Below are 16,319 nucleotides of genomic sequence, written 5' to 3'. Positions count from 1 at the left end.
CGCTAACATGTAATGGTGGTAAAATGCTGCTGTTTGAGATCAATGCAGTGGCAGGTCAGAAGTACGAGACGCCGCGGGGTTCGCTTTACCTCGACCACATGACTGATTTTTAATTCATCATACATGACAGCTGTCCTCTCCGGTATTGATTTGCTCTCATTCCCGCGAGAGCCATATCCCGATACGGGCATAAGTCATTAGCAGGATTTCCAATTTTCCTGGCAGGATAAAACTCACATTCTGTATCGGCTTGACATGTCAATACAAATGAAACATGTTTTTTTTTTCCTTAATCACAATGGATTGTGATTGCGATGTGATAATTTGTGATGGGAACTGCCCATTTAATAACTCCCTAACCCCCATATTCAAAGATCAATAATCTGTTAAATCCCAAAAGCCTATCTTTTCTAATGCTCATGATTTTCCATGTTGGCTCCCAGTGATTATTTCATCTTAAGGCTTCTACTTCCTGGATAAGTCTCACCAGTTCTATGTGAGTGAGCTGCTGGGCGACGGTAAAAGGGTCATTGCAGATGGATAACAAGTCTCTCTGGATGGCCGCCTGGGGCTTCGTCTTCAGAGCCGCCAGCCTCTCAGCGGCCGTGGCGTTGATCTTGACCAGGGCCTCCTCGTACTGGCTGAGCACCGTCAGCCTCCTGATGAGGCCCTGGCTCATCTGTCCCACCGCCTTCCTGTAAACCTGATGGACATGTGGAGGGAGGGGGTGGGGGTGGGGGGGTGATGAAACGAGGAGAAAGAGAGGAATCCATTAGTTGTACTGAAGGTTAACGGCTTTGAGGGACATTTAGGGAGTTTTTCTGGGATTGCGACAACATGGGAAGGATCTGTGACGGTACTTCTGTGCAACTCTAACATGAAGGGGTTCTTCAAGCAACTCTTTGGGGTTATTTTTTTTCTAGTCGTGAAATGTCTTTGGATCGTAAGAGAACCCCAAATGGACTGCACATTTTGCAGTGTAGGCTGTGTTTAAGTCCAGTTGCGTGCTTAAAAAGCAGTGGCACAATTTGTCTCGTGTAAGATCAACAAAGTGAGTGTAATTACTTCACTTTGTCATTAGGTTTGCTGACCGAGAGCTAAAGGCAGCAGAATAAAGGAGACACAATGGCGAGAGAGTGAGCGTGACATGACAGCCTGACCAAAATCCTCCAAAATCCGGCAGCATGCATGCAGGCGTTTTGTTGTTTAGCTCAGCTGTAGGTATTTTAACCTAACCTAACCACAGCTCTGCGGCCGAGAGTGATAACAACCTCCATGGAATTTATAACACACACATGTTCACTACATGTCAGCAGAAATAACTGCAAACTGATGCCAACTCCCGGCCCAAACCACAAAACACCCCTGAAAATCTGGCACCTCTCCGCTTCGAACAAACAGTCCCACTCGGTCACATTACAAAAACAAATCGGATCTCTAACAGGGTCACTCGCAAAGTTATGCAAGCCTCTCCTTCCTGCTGGACTGATGAAAGTCTCCGAGCTCGGGCTGACAGAACAAGGGGGCCCTTTCCTGGCCCCAGGGGTTGAGAGGTCATCCTGTTTTGAGCCTTTCCCTGGACGTTAACTCCGAACAAGCCACTGTTAGATAACCGGTCCCTGACTGACACACTTTACAATAGCGGTTGCATAAGGGGATCCGCGCAGGGAAGGAGGCCATGTGTGTTTGATTTTGTGTATGTGGAGGAGACTGGGTGTGTATGTAAGACTGTGTGAGAGTCAAGGAGCCTCCTCATGGCCTTTTTCCATACCACTGGTATGAACTACTCAGAAAAATCGGGGTGAGGAGGCCCCCTTTTTCACGACCACATCCCCTCTCCGTGCACTGGCTGCCAATTAAGCCTCCAAAAATCTAGGTTCTACAAACAAGTCTCAAGTTCAACAGGGCGGGGAAGAACAGAGTTCTCTGGGAAAGTGAGCCTTATAATGGATGTGGAGGCCGAGTGCCGAGACTGCAATCGAGCGTCTGCTCTCTGAGGCGTCAGTGTGGTGTTCAGGCACTTGAAAAAAAAAAAATGAATGGACTCTCATCAATCTGCTGGAAGCAGTGAGGGCAGGACTTTCACTGAAATTCACTTTCCAGGGTGTTTCTAAAGCATCTGTCTGACACCGCTGTGGTGGTTATAAGTGTAATGGCATATTATTGCACACATACACACCTCAGCCAATCAGCAGGTCGTGATTACAAGGACGTGGGACTTGAGTCGAGATGAGATAAATTAATCTGCACTCCTCACTCTATTGGTGCCTCTTTTTTTCTTAGCCAATCTCTGGGAATGGAAGTTCTTTTTTTTCTTTTTTTTTATTAGCACTTGTTGCCATTTGCAGCTGCCAGTGTGCAAAGTGGCCTAAAGTGGCGAGCAAGCAAGCACAAGGTCACAAAGTCACTTTAAGACTCCACCGCCAAACTGACTATCACTGAACACAGCAGGCAACCAAATCAATTGCATGGACACGTCTTCTTTTAGCCTCCAAACGTCTAGACCGTGCTATCGGCGTCATCAACTGAATGCGTCCAGCCGGTGCTTGACCGCGCTCACGCACAGTCGGACAACAGCAAGACAAGCCACCAGTGAAATTCGCTCCAGTTGCCACTTCAAAGTCCACCATCTGCCATAGCTTCTGTCTCCACTATAAACAGAGGACAGGCCAGGGTCGGCTAAATATAACAGCAGATCTTGGCGATAGCAGCGTGCTTGACATTTCTAAGCAGTGGGAGTCACAATTGCTCATCACAACAATTGCCGTTTCGGATGAGGGGGCTTAGCGTGGGCGCTCGCTGTTTCCTATGCATTTGACCCTGGCATCAGACCTGAGCTGGCAGACGGCTGCTCAGTGCAAGTCTCCATGACTGAGCGCGTGGCTGATGCATGCCGCCCCTTCACTTGGCGCCCTTTTTTCTTGGCCACGTGGCATCACTTCCTGTGGCGCGCCACCTGATCCAAGCCAAAGGGCAGCTTGTTTTTAGCATGTAAACCAAGCCGCACTAATGAAGTGGTATAAATAAAATTCCGGCACCAGGTATGCCTTCAGAAAGTGCCAACTTGAAACTTCACAGGGAAAAATAAAATTGCATCCAAAACAGCAGGGATCACGCTCTCCGTCCAGGAAAAGCTGGACTCACCAGCGTTACCTTTTGGAAAACAGCAATTTTATTTATTTATTTTTTAAGCTCTTGCTGCCATTTGCAGCCGCTAGTGTGCAAAGTGGCACCTGCCAAGGAAAGGTGCACGCACCATATTTGGTTCAATAAAAGAAACGCCTGTGCAAATGAGTGCCTTGCAGCAAAAGCATGAAGTTTGTAATCTCTCTGTATAATGATCTGTTTGACTGCATTAAATCAGCCATAGTTACAGCAATAAAGCACAAAAGAACCAAGATGCCACAAAATGAAAGCTGCACATTTTAAGGGAAGGGAAGAACGCACTTGCTCCGATCCGAGTAAGGTCAGATCGAGATCACAGCGCTTGTTTATTTCTCAGCTGCTGCCTCCCTATATATCTAACCACATCCATAATGACAGCCTTAGTAGAGAGATCAAGGTCCTGGAATGTTTTGAGTGTGGTCTGGATTCCACTTTGACCAGATGTTAGGGGCATCCATTCTGGACTCGCATCACTACCGTCCCTTTCCCGGAGCAGTGCGGTGAAACGCCCCGAAGAATCAGCATCTAACTCCGAGTTCAGCAAACTCAAAAGCCCTGAATCCTTCACTTATGGTTAGACGCTGTGTTGTGTTTGCAAACATTCATTGGTTTGGGGCGTTCTGTGAGAAACTAAGATGCAAATCAGATCTGATCAAATGCGTGCTGCTGTCACCATAACTGCTTCTTCCAATTCAAACAGCTTGACTCCTTCGAAGAAACGTCCTGGTGCGTTGGCCTCCAGCTGCAGGACTCCACTGGAAGGCGCTGCTCAAAGTGCAGAATCATGTTTCTTGATAAATGGGACTTATTCTCACGGGTAAACAATATCACAAGACTCAACGTCCTCTCCCATTTTCTTGGGGCAACGGGGGAACCTGAGGTACAAAAGCTGTCTCTAAGAACCGTCTGAAAACTATCTGGGTCACATTGCACCGATCGCAAGCACACGTGCCCACGGCTAACATGATATCAGGCACTTGTTGAAGGAATGCACAAGGTTGCATTGTCAAAGAGGGTCACAGATCGCATGTTTTTAACCTTTATCCATCTCGGGAAAAGGTGACTGAGCAGCTCTGTTTCAGTAACACACTGTTACGCTCACGTTGCCTGATACAAGCACAGATGACCTTTCAGCGGCTCCACACGATCTTGGGGAAAGATGCTCGAAGGCGCCAGTGGCCTCAACAGAGCACAGTTACTGAAGAGGGGCAGCGCATGATGTTTAATCAGTGGATCAGGACCCAGAGGTGGGTCCCAGCATAGAGACGGGTGAGTTGTGCACCAATATATTTTCTTCTGAATAAAAAAAAAAAGGATAGAAATTTTTAAATCATGCAGTGTTGACACACAGAACACGAGGCTTTGCGTAAGTGATCATCTCTGGAAAACAGGAGAAGACTTAGCTATCCAACAACATGGATGAAATTTTAAAGCAAAGACCAGCTGACACCACATAGAAAGTATGATTATCCAAATACTGATACTATGGTTTTGCAGCCTGTCAAGACATGGGATGTGCAACAAATAATATTTTTTTTATTGATTTGCTTATAATCAAAGGAAGACTATATTTAACCAGTAAAAACAGATCAAATATACTGTTTTTTTTTTTTGTTTGTTTTTTTTTGCACATTGCTTTTTGCACACTGGGTTGTACTTAGATCTTATTCTTCATTTTTTATTTTTTTTTTATTTTTTATTTTTTATTATTATTTTTTTTTAAATCTTTTTTTATTGATTTATTTAATCTGTAATCCGTGGATACTGCTGAAAAACTGCGAATTTCCTGCGGGATGAATAAAGTATCTATCTATCTATCTAGTATTCACCTTAATGATGAACCATGCTTTGAAAGCTTAACTAACAAAATATTTGGTGTGTCTCGGGACAAACAGCACACACACACGTGGGTCCCAGAATGGAAAAGTACGGGAACCTCCGCTCGAGGCGACCGCCTGCCCCTACCAGCGTAGTCGCTGATAAGCTCGACAAAAGCAACGTCTGTGCCTTTCGAGTCTCTGGACACGCTTGAAAAAATAAAACGAAATGTGGCACATCAACATTTTATTGTGCTGTTTGCTGGATGCCGACCCCAATGTCACCAACGAGGAAAAACACCAGGGAATCTCGTGGCGAGCGGTTTTCTGGTAACTCACGGGGGCGAGATCGATCTCGACTGTAAAAAATATCAGCGGAGGAGTGGTGTGAATGTCAATTTGCGGCCGGCGTACTGTGAAATACGAAGACGTCTGCGCGGCTGTCGGGACCCCGGGTTTCGTTCCTGTGTGCATGACTGAGTGGGTGTGTGCCGCTGCCGCTGATTTAGTGTGTGTCTCCAGGCAAACATCAGCCCGCCACTTAGTCACAGCTGTGTGAGGGGTTGCACGAGGATAGCAGATTATGGAGCGACGCGGCGAGGGAGCAGTAAATGTGTCCGCGGTGTCAGGAGGGAAATGCATTGATTTCTAGATCAAATCAGGATCGATAGACGTGCTTGTACTATTGACGAGTCATGTGAAACCTGCATGAGAAGCAGGATGGGTTGCGTTTTTCTTCTGTGAGGGAAAGAGGGATCCATCCATCAGGAGAGATGGATGTACGTGTTCTCCATCACCGCCTGGTCCTCAAAACCCCCTGATGCCCGAGCACACGAAGGCACATGTGAATCCATGGGGTCACGCACTGAAAGCACTCGGATTCATAATCAGTGGCGCTAACTAAATTATTTGTCCTGACTGGGAGAAAACTGCAGTGGACTTGATAGCTCTGCTGACATGAAGGGAAAGAACATCTGAAATAAGGCCATGCTAACTCAATTAGAGCGCAGAGGACACTTTGTGCAAACCTTGATCCCTTCACAGCGGCTTCCCGGTTCAAAACAACGAGGGAAAAGAACGAGCGTAAACAAGGCTTGCAAAGATACGGTCTCGTCGAAGCAACGGTTCACTTTTGTCGCCTACATTAGCTTGGGCTAGCACTTCTTTTCAGGACTTGCGTAGTATGACTCACTGCTTGTTCAAGCCACTTGTCAGCGCCAAGTAGAGGAGGTTTTCATGTGCAACGCTGGAGAGAATAGCAAAGAAAACAGTCCTAAACCCCCCAAAAACCTTTTGTCCAAACAGCCCTGCGGAGGCACACCAAGAGCTAAGCCAATTACATTCAGCTCAGCAGTGGTGGAACAATTCAAATGCTGCCTAGGAAGGAGCACACCAGAGATGACAAAAAAGCCACCTAGCCGGCGAACAATAGCCCTTTTCTTTCAACCCGGCCAGCCTCAAAAAGTGCTTTGTTGCCAGAGAACCCCCTCACCCCCTGACCCTCTTATCTGCAAAAAAACACCTCTGGCTTCACTGCACGTGCGGTCTACGAAATGTCAGCGAACTGCTGATCATACCAGCAAACACTGTCTAGCACTAACAGCTAATGTCCTCGTGTGCACAGCCGTTTGACTTCTTATCACCCGCCTTAGTGTATATATTGCTTGCTGCTATTTATCATCTGTTTATACTGTAAATTTGCACATTGCCCACATCTATGCACATTGTATACATCTATTGCACATTGTTTTTTGCACATTGGGTACTTAGATCTTTAGATCTCTAGTGTCATCTTTTATTCTTTATTTTTTATTTATTTAATCTTGTTCTCTGTGGATACTGCTGAAAACTGTGAATTTCCTTCAGGATGAATAAAGTATCTATCTATCTATCTTTTGCTACTTTATTACCTAACGGATCACTTTTACTACTCAGATAATGTGCAAACAAGGTTGTTGGCATAAAAAAACAACTTTTTCATTGCCTGTCTTGTTGTTGCATGCAGATTTTTTTTTTTTTTTTTTTTTAAAGAAAAGGACAGTAGGATTGACATTAGTCCAGGACATCTGTGAGGGGACTGACCTCGTCTCCACTGGCCAGCCGGTGGGTCAGCTCCTTCAGGCTGCGCATCATCCTCTCGTCCCTGAAGTCGTAGGGGAAGGTTTCCGTCCACTCTGTCAGCAGCTGCAGGATCTTGGGAGTGATCTTCCTGATTCTCATCTGCAAGAGAGGACATATGCATGCATGTATGTATGAGGTACGAGGAACAGACTTGGGGCTGTGGGGGTGTCTTCTGATGTAGCTCCTAAGCCGGATGATGGTTAACATGCACATGATAGACTTGATCTGCAAATATAGTCCAGGAGAAGTGAAACTGAAATGATTAAGTTTTCTATAAAGTAGCTAGAGCCTCATATCGGTGGGAAAAGATGGTACAAAAGGATTTTTTTGCATACCTTGTCAGCCTGAGGGTCACTGAGTCGCTGTTGCTCCACGCAAAGGTGACACACCTTGGACATGAGCTCATATGGGTGGATGAAGAGGCGAGAGCTGAGCAGAAAGGTGAAGATGTATGTCCTCTGTGGAGGGAAAAGAGGTTTGGTTAGGGTTTAGCGGGAAAAAAAAACTCTTTAAATAAAAGACCAAATGTGAATCAGGCATCAGAGCCACTTTACATCAAAACATTAAAAGAACACGCATAAATAGCAAGAGGTGGCAATGAAGTCATTTCACAGAGCCGTGGTGTACCAAGAGAGAGCGCAAGAAAGAACAGGAGGAGGTAGAAGAGAGAGAACAAAGCAATATGAATGTTTTGTGTCTAGTCTGGCGTCTTCACACAAAAAAAGGCTTTACTTTCTAACTTTGATGACACTTTTATACGCCGCCTGAGTTTGGGGCTGCTGATAAAAAGGCGAAAAAAATGAAGAATTGTTTAAAAAAAAAAAAAAAGCATCACTCACATCTGGATAATAGTCCACAGTTGGGACCAAGTGGTGAATGAGGGCCTCCAGTGAGCCGGACACCAGGTTGTTATCCTGGTAATAAAGGCCGCCATAGCCCTCCTCCTTGGTCTGGTACAGGTTTTTGTTGTAGCCGCCGGTCCCCAACTGCCCCGTGAACGGTGGAGTCTGAGGCATGTTGTCCTGCAAGGAGACAGACAGAGAAAGAGAAAGAGAGCGGGGGGAAAAAAAAACAAAAAAAAAAAACACAGGAGTGGTCAGTCAGAACAATAGCAGATATTTTTCACCATCTGCATCCAAAATAGCAGCTTCTCAGACACAAACACAGACGACACGGTTTGTTTGGGCAAAGGTTTTTCGGTCGCAGTGAACACCCTTTCCTCTGCTGGATTCCTGCTGCCCCGTTTCAAGGTTTTCTGGTTTAGGGTTTAGTTTGTTTGGATGTACAAATGGTAGCGGGAGTAGAAACACAAACTTTGCGGTGGAGACAAAGAAAACCGAGAGGAAAGGCGAGCCGGCGCGTTGTGAGTCATCTGCATCGCACGGAAACACTGGACCAGACCGGTTTAGGCTTTGAACCCCGGACCCCCGCTCACCCACACACGGAGCTGACCTACTACCCCGTACCACGCCAGCGCTAAGCCTTGCCGTACCTCTTGGCCTAAGCAGGGAACTGAACCTTTAACCCTGGCGGTGTTAGTGCCTCGCTGTACCCACTGGGTCACACGGGACCGCAGCAAATTACAGGCGAAGCTTTAGCCGGGCAGCTGTGGGCATCGAGGGCATTGTGCAACAGTGTAAGGAACAAAAATAACCCCCGAGATTGAAGACTGACGCGGTGAAAACAGCAGAGACAGCACTTTAAAAAAGGAAAGGAGAGGAGAAATAATAGCAGTATCCGTTCCCGGGGCTCCAAGCGGGGAGGACGAGGGTTTGGGATTTCACACCGCCGTAATACTTCTGCTAAACACACCGCGGCTTCATTTGGGACAATCGGATCATTCATTCAAACGGGCCTTGTGACGAACAAAAGAGTTGGTATCTAATGATGGGGCTTATAAAGAAAGCTCTATATCCCCCACGTGCGCACACACACACACACACACACACACACACACACACACACACGAAAGGGACACCCAAGGAAAACGTGTAGGAGCTTGTGAGAGATTCGGTGCTTGTTGTCACCCTGCGGGATGTAACGCTGCTCATGTTACCACGACAACACACCGCTCACGTTGGCTGCCAGGTTACGACCAGGGCGGCAGGCGGTGTGTGTGTGTGTGAGTGTGTGTGTGAGACAGAGACAGAGAGGACAAGTCAGTTAGAGAGAGAAGGCAACGTGAGACGCCTCAGCAGGGATGCAACTGATGAGTGATTTCACTGTTGATTAATTAATCAATTATTTTCTCAATTAATCATAATAGGTCTGTGTGATACGTGTCAAAAATAATGGTGAATGCTAATGTGAGGCTTGCATAATCCAAAGTGATGTCTTCAATTTGTTTGCGAAGCCGTAACCCGCAAAATGCTCTGGGTTTCCGTTTCGCTAAATCAATGATAAAAGGATTGATCGATTATAAAAAAAATTAATTTTGATTAATTTTTAGATGAACTGCATCATCACACCTCTGTTCTCTGTGAGTCGTGCAGCCACTTTCCTGCCCGTCCTGCTGCAGCGTGTCGCCTCATGCCATTACAGTGGACCCCAAAAGACACACACACACACCTACCCATACACACACATACCTCTACCAGCCTCCTGACCTTTGACCCTGGCTCCATCCAGTGCCATGTGGACTTATGGGAAATGTTGGCCCAGGAAAGGCTTTCTCCCTCAGCCCCTCAGCACAGACACATACACATATACACGCACACACACCCACACACAATAGTCCCTTTCACGTTTGGGGTCGACACGGGTGCAGCAACCCCCCCCCCCCCTCACCTCCCCACCCTGCACCCCCACAATATGCCGTCCCGTGGCTCTCGGCCTAATCAGGAAGCCTTTTAGGCTGATCCACTGCAGCGCTGCCAGGGGGCGGATATGGGTATAAAACAGGGATGCCAAGAGGTATAAATTGTGTCTGCCCACACACACACCGCAGAATAATTCAATTTAATTTAGTGTTTTATTGTGCCATAATGGTAATCCGGTTTGCAGAAAAGGGGGTTTATGGAAGAGAAAACATGACATCAGCACATTATGTACCAGAAATCAGCTGATAGGACCAGAGAGGAAGTCAACAAAGTGCTGAAAAGCCAAAGAGCAGATTCTGTGAAAGTACTGCATCTGCAAAAAAAAAAAAAAAAAAACTTAAAAAGGCCGTGTGCCGCTGCCGAGGCTGTCGTTTAGCGGCGGCTGAAAAGGTGGAACGTTTGTTGATATGAATTCGAAACACAAGTCGTGAGCTTTAAGCTTTGAAAGACACAAGTGGCTTCGCCTCTTCTTTGCATTTGCAGGGAAGAAGAGCGCCGACTCCAGGCATTCACATCCCCCCCATCCTCCCACACACACACACACACACACACACCCCCAAACAAACTCAGCCTTCCACTTTCACGCTCACACATGCCGCTCCATAATGCCAGCGTGTGCACACCAACCATCGCTATTATTCGCCCTGACAGCCACGGCCATTTCCATGAGAATGGTGAAGTGTGAGGAGTCAGCACAGCGGCCCGTGCATCTGTTGCACCATGTGGCTCCCCGGGTGAGCGGGACGCGGCGGTGAGACGGCGCGGTGTGGGAGCCGAGCTTGGGCTTATTTCTGCATGTCGTGTTTTTGAACCTTTGTTTTCCCTCGGGAGGTTTGGTTGAGCTTTTTTAACCAGCAACTCCCTGGTCACAAGGTTATTTTTCTAAGACTAATGTCGCAAAATACAATGTATAATGATACATCATTGCATCAACATAAATAATTCGTCAATTTATCAATTCCTCAATAAAATAACCTAAGATTGTCTTCCTTTTTCCATTCATATCATTATAAAATTAATACTTTTTTTTTTTTTTTTGGCAGCTGGTCAGACTAAGAAAGCAATTTGAAGACATCACCTTGGGCTCTGCTAACTTCCCATGAGCTTCCGCCATTAATTTTGACATTCATGCACTAAATGATTAATGGTTTTGCTTATTGATTTATCGACAGTGAAAATAATGATAAATTGCAGCCCTACATACATGAAATTTGCCTTCAGTGGCAATCGATTGGTCAGAAATAGTCCCGTGCTTGACCCTTGGCACCGTTCAGTTTAGGTGGACTGTTTCATTCTGCAGTGAAGAGGCAGACTGATGCTCTATTACAACCCTTGCTCTTTAAACTATTCCAGCACATACATTTTTTTTTGCCCTGTGGTCCTGATGCTGAAATTGAATTCCATCTCATGCGCAGAACGCATTTGTGTAAAGTATTGTTAAGTTTCTATAATTCAATATGCAATTCCACCTTTCGCAGCAGCACTGAAGCAGCAGAGGCAGTTTTGTTGATCGTGGCGGCGCTGGTCCACTTACGCCGTCTGATGTCTTTGAAAGGGCGAACTGTTTGGATTAAACCCATTCCTGCCGGGGGCAGGTGGGATTCTTTGAAGATAAAAGCCGTGTCTAGTCAAAAAAAAGACCGGGTGGGGGGAACAGGTCTGCTTTTTTTTTTCTATAAAGAGCAGGGCGCCTTGGATAGAGGAGGATCAGATGCCACACTCTGTCCCCTGTAATCTCTCTCTTGTGTCCACAGCGGCAAAGAGCGCTGTGAAAGCATCTGTGAATAGGTGTACAGATGTAATCGAAACACACACACACACACACACACAGCCAGAGTAAATGTATTTGTTCACGTCTGCTGCCATCACAAAGACTGGGGCCACTGCCGGAGACAACGGCGAGTCTACCCTCAGGCCAAAAATGCTAATAAGCGCGGGAGGCTTGGTGGTAGGGGGCCGCGGCTACCACTACCACCATCACCATCACCATCACCATCTCTCCCCTAAAGCCAAGACCCTCTATTCTTCTGGGCGCTCTGCTCCACAGATGCCAGCTGCAGCCGCCAACATAATCCTATAAAAGTCTAAGACAAAGCACGGGATGGTTACAAGCGGGGACAACTGAGACACCCTGATTTACATTTGGCTTCCAGGTGTCCTGTGTGGTAGTGGTGGACTTTTTTCCTTGGAGGGGAGGGGGGGGCGAGGACCACATGTCGAGTCCCCGGGTCTGACAAAAGCAAACTTTTAACACGGTGCTGTTGGTTTAGCGCTGCGGCGGCCGGGTGGGTGGCAGCTGAAGGTAAACAAACAAAAAAAAAAAAAAAAAAAAAATGCAGCAGCTCGCCTCGCAATCGCTGAAAATAGGGGGTTTGTTTAGGTTGGGTGGTTGGTTTTAATTATAGCCTCGCTGCTGCTTGTGTGTAGCCATCTGCTTAAACATGTGAAAGAGCTCTGTTTCCAGACTGAGGCTGGATTAAAAAGCAGGGCATGTTCAATTTTCTGTCTAATTCTGCCCATTTGCGACTTAAAAGGATGTTTTGTTTTGTTTTTGTTTTTTAACTCGGCCAAAAAGCGTCATTTTGGAAACGGGCATGCACATCATCGCTATCAGAAAATGTTGACTTTCCAGAAATGACCTTATTGACAGCGTACTTTTGACTTCTTTCTGTGAGTTTCTGAAAGCCAAAGAGTTTTGGAGAGTTTTCTCAACCCATAATTAACTTTACAATCCCTCAACTGAGGGATACATGAAAAAAAATAACCATAATTTGAGTTTCCAAGGTTTTCAAATGACAACAGCGATGTTCTGGGATGTTTGTACCGCTGTGAGTATCTGCCGGCCCACATTAACACTCTCACACACTGTTTCCACGTGTCAGTGGCAAGTAATCTTCGCCCACTGATCATCACATGGCCAGCAGCCTCTCAGATGACTGCCTGGGTGAAAAGTTGTCATGCTCCTCTTGAGGCCAGGGACTTTCTCCACTCCTTCCCCATGCACAGGGGCAAACGGCACACTCAGCTGAGACAGAATGAAACTGAAAGGCACCTCAGACCTCATCTCTCACACACAGAGATTTGCAGTAAGTGCAACAGGAGAAGAAGCGTCACTTCCCAGATCTTTGATAACAAACTGATAGGAAACACAGACGGGTCAGAGTCTCTGCATCCTGACATTCGATATTCTCCTGACTGTGGGATGATTTGTGTATGGTAGAGCAGGGGGTTGGAGAGGAATTAATATTTCAATCAGTAATGAAATGTTAAACTGCTTCGCCAGCATATTCTCGCTTTTGGGGAAATTTTGGAAACCAGAGAGGGCGGTGGCTAAAGAAACACCAAAACCTCCCTGGGAAAATGTCATTTCCAAAGCCATATGAGGTGTGTGTTTACATGAAATCACCTCCAGAGTCCAGGCTCCGCAATGATTCAAGCTGAAATGTCATTTTGGCCTACGCAGCCCCAAAACCTGTGGGCGGGGTCGACTCCCCAGAGGCACTAATGTAGTCTAGTCTCTTACTCACACACACACACACACACACACACACAAAAACAAAACAGAGTATCAAAGGGTGAGCGGAGCCTCTTCCCGCCCTGCCCACAGTGTTAACAACAGCTCGTGATGAGGGCCCATCAGCGCTGCAGAGGCTGTAAAACAGCTTGAACACACAGGAAGCCATTCCCATGGTCCACAAGCCAGACGGGAGCGGGCAGACACATTTACTCTCCGGTGCTCTAATCCAGAGAAATCTGCAGTGAGAGGCGGGATAGTATGCTTATGTCACGGTACGGGCTTCACGATAAGATACAGTCCGATTTTTTGGCGAGCCACCGGAATCCATTTACTTCCGAGCCACAAATCTCACTGGCAATCGTGCTACCTTGCTAAAAAATATCACTGCAAAGTGCAAATAGTTCGATTTTGATGAAAGGCTTGTGAAATTGCCATAGGAAAGCTGTCTCATTTGTGATTCCTACAGCAGCGGTTCATTTTCCTGCTCCACAAAGACACATATTTGAACTGCGATGTGTTGAATTCCAATGTATTGTCGCACCTCGATGAGATTACCAACATTTCAAGTGGGTCAAAGCAGCAGTGAGCAGAAAGCAGAGGTAATAAAATATTCCTGTGTCACTAAAATGTGCGATACAGAGGTGCTAGAGAACCACGAGGTAAGCAAATAAAGGGATTTTCACTTGAAGACAAGGGAGCCTATGAGAGCCAGCAGGGATGGGAAGGTACAGGAGAGCGAGTGATTCAGGCAGAGAGACAGAGACACTTTGAGGAACATAAATCAACAGCAGCCCCCCCCTCCCCCCTCCTCCTCTGGGTAAACACTCTAAAAGGCATGAGGAATCTCACTCATCCATGGCTTGAGGAAATGAGGGTGAGAGATAGCTAAGTGTCTGCACCACTGAAGCAAACCCGTGCAGCGTGGGCCGAGGCTGCAGGGGCGGGGGCCGGTGGAGGGGGGGCAGCCTGGGTGAAGTGGCCGCAGCAGAATAGTGGAGGTCGCCTCAATGAAGAGCGTTGTTGGTCTCGTTTGGAGCTGGATTGTGTGTCTCACGTCCACACGAGCACTTAAAGCTGCACCAGGAAAGAAACCCTGACGTCTGGTTGTCCCGCAGCAACGGCCTGATTTTATCTTTGCAGCACTTTGAATCAATCTGTGCTCAAGTCTGACACCTAAGCGATTCAATACTTGACACAAACAAGTCTTGGGCTACATCAGCGGGGCAAAAGAGGCTTCAATCGGGCGGCTCAACTTGTGGGTCGGGACAAGTTTGAAAACCCCAGCTTTGTGGAGAGAAATACAAACTGTGGTGGGACTGAAACAGAAAGAGAAATCTAAACTCACCCATCTTAGATCTTTTGCCTCCCTCATTGCCTTGGTGTAATGAGATCACACATAGCTGGGATGATGAACTGACAACACGTCACATGACATCTGGGAACTGAAGGTCCAACTTTTTTTTTTTTTTTTTTTTTTTTTTTAAAAACAGTTACCTCTTGCTGCCATTTGGGGCTGCCAGTGTGCAACACTGCTGCTGCTGCTGCTGCTGCTTGACCCATCCACCAGCCCCATGAGCAGATACACACTGATGGCAGGAAATTACAAACACACCTCCACCCTGAATCTCTCCTGTAACTATCATCCACTACCGTGTTTCCCTATCCTGCTCCTGTTGTTTTTCTGCTCTTTCTAGTGCTGTAGTTAATGACGCTCACCTGGTTTAATCAAGAGGCTGAATGAGGCCTAAGAGACAAGCTGAATGAAATCAACAACCAGGTAAAAATCAAAATTGGGGAAACACTGCTCTACTAGCACTTAAAAAAAAAAAAAAAAACACCGGGGGCTATTTTCTCCTAAAATGCTATAGTTAGAAATGAGTGGGCTGGACTGTCCTTTCCATCTTCTGTTAGTATAAAATGTAAGCATTCCACATTAGCTACATCTGTCTGGAAAGCGCATCCACTTATCCGTACCCACATCCCTGATTTGGAGCACAAACAATGTTGTTGGTTGTTTTTTTTTTTTTTTGGCCTGGGATAATGTATGCAGCTGTCACACTAAGGGGCAAAAACACATCTCCCAACTGGATCCTGTCACCTGGCATCATCAGTCCTTGGCAGCTTCATGCAGCCCCCCCGCAGACACCTAAACATCCTGCACAGTGGGAGACCACAGCAAAAAAACACCTAGGCCTTCTCATTCAGATTCTCTACAAGAGGCCCGGACCCCCTCGTGTTTGGCAGCAACACAGAAAAAAGGGACAGGTAAGAATTTAATGGTCGCTGGCGAGCAAAAAGCTATCAAAACAGCCAAATTTCAGCGTGCAGATCGCCGTGATGCTCGCTCAAACTGTGACAGGGACGAATGTGGTTTTCTTTGAGCGATGCTGCATTCAGGATCCCTCTGGACTGGGAAATATCTCAATTTCTAGGATTGACAGAATGTATATCAAGTATCTTGTTACACAATGTAATTGCATTTGTAGTCTGAAATCTGGTTCAGCAACAAAATACCTTGTGTAAGAGTGGTTTTTTTTGCTGATTAACTGAGCTGCCCTACATTTGACCAATCTCTTTATTTACCACTCCATCACATGCTTGCATCACCAAAAAAAGTCACGCTCTTGTGGCTATAAACTGACCTACATTGCGGCTTCTCATGGGGAAACTTCCCATCTCACTCTGCATCCATCAGCACTCATGCAAACACAGCCCATCAAAACCATACAAAACAATAGTCTAGCACTAATTACAGGGGTTGTTATGTCACCCACATGTTAGTAACAGTAACTTTGCAATCTTGCTGAACAAGCAGTCAATCCTCCCGTCTCCACAGAGCCACATTGACTCATTGTCAGTCGACCAAAGTCCTGCCAAATC

At 46.5% G+C, this 16,319-nt stretch overlaps 1 protein-coding gene across 4 annotated transcripts in view; it reads right to left on the bottom strand.

The window, feature by feature from the left end:
* The window catches only part of rasgef1ba (RasGEF domain family, member 1Ba), a 130,349-nt gene that overhangs the window by 22,056 nt on the left and 91,974 nt on the right, over positions 1-16,319 (bottom strand). For 2 of the 4 annotated variants that reach the window (XM_030059877.1, XM_030059876.1), the window contains 4 exons: positions 7,943-8,125; positions 7,439-7,561; positions 7,065-7,202; positions 488-703 (listed from right to left, as the gene is read on the bottom strand). In XM_030059877.1, the coding sequence (XP_029915737.1) occupies positions 488-703; positions 7,065-7,202; positions 7,439-7,561; positions 7,943-8,119 (654 nt within the window). In that variant the 5' untranslated portion in view covers positions 8,120-8,125. Of the gene's footprint in view, positions 1-487; positions 704-7,064; positions 7,203-7,438; positions 7,562-7,942; positions 8,126-14,784; positions 14,859-14,933; positions 15,085-16,319 lie in introns of those variants that run through there. The other 2 variants (XM_030059874.1, XM_030059875.1) reach the window with 2 other exon arrangements.

The sequence above is a fragment of the Myripristis murdjan genome, chromosome 9 (assembly GCF_902150065.1).
Source record: "Myripristis murdjan chromosome 9, fMyrMur1.1, whole genome shotgun sequence".
NCBI lineage: Eukaryota > Metazoa > Chordata > Actinopteri > Holocentriformes > Holocentridae > Myripristis > Myripristis murdjan.
Note: the sequence above shows the minus strand (reverse complement) of the source record. Positions and strands in the feature narration are given on the sequence as shown.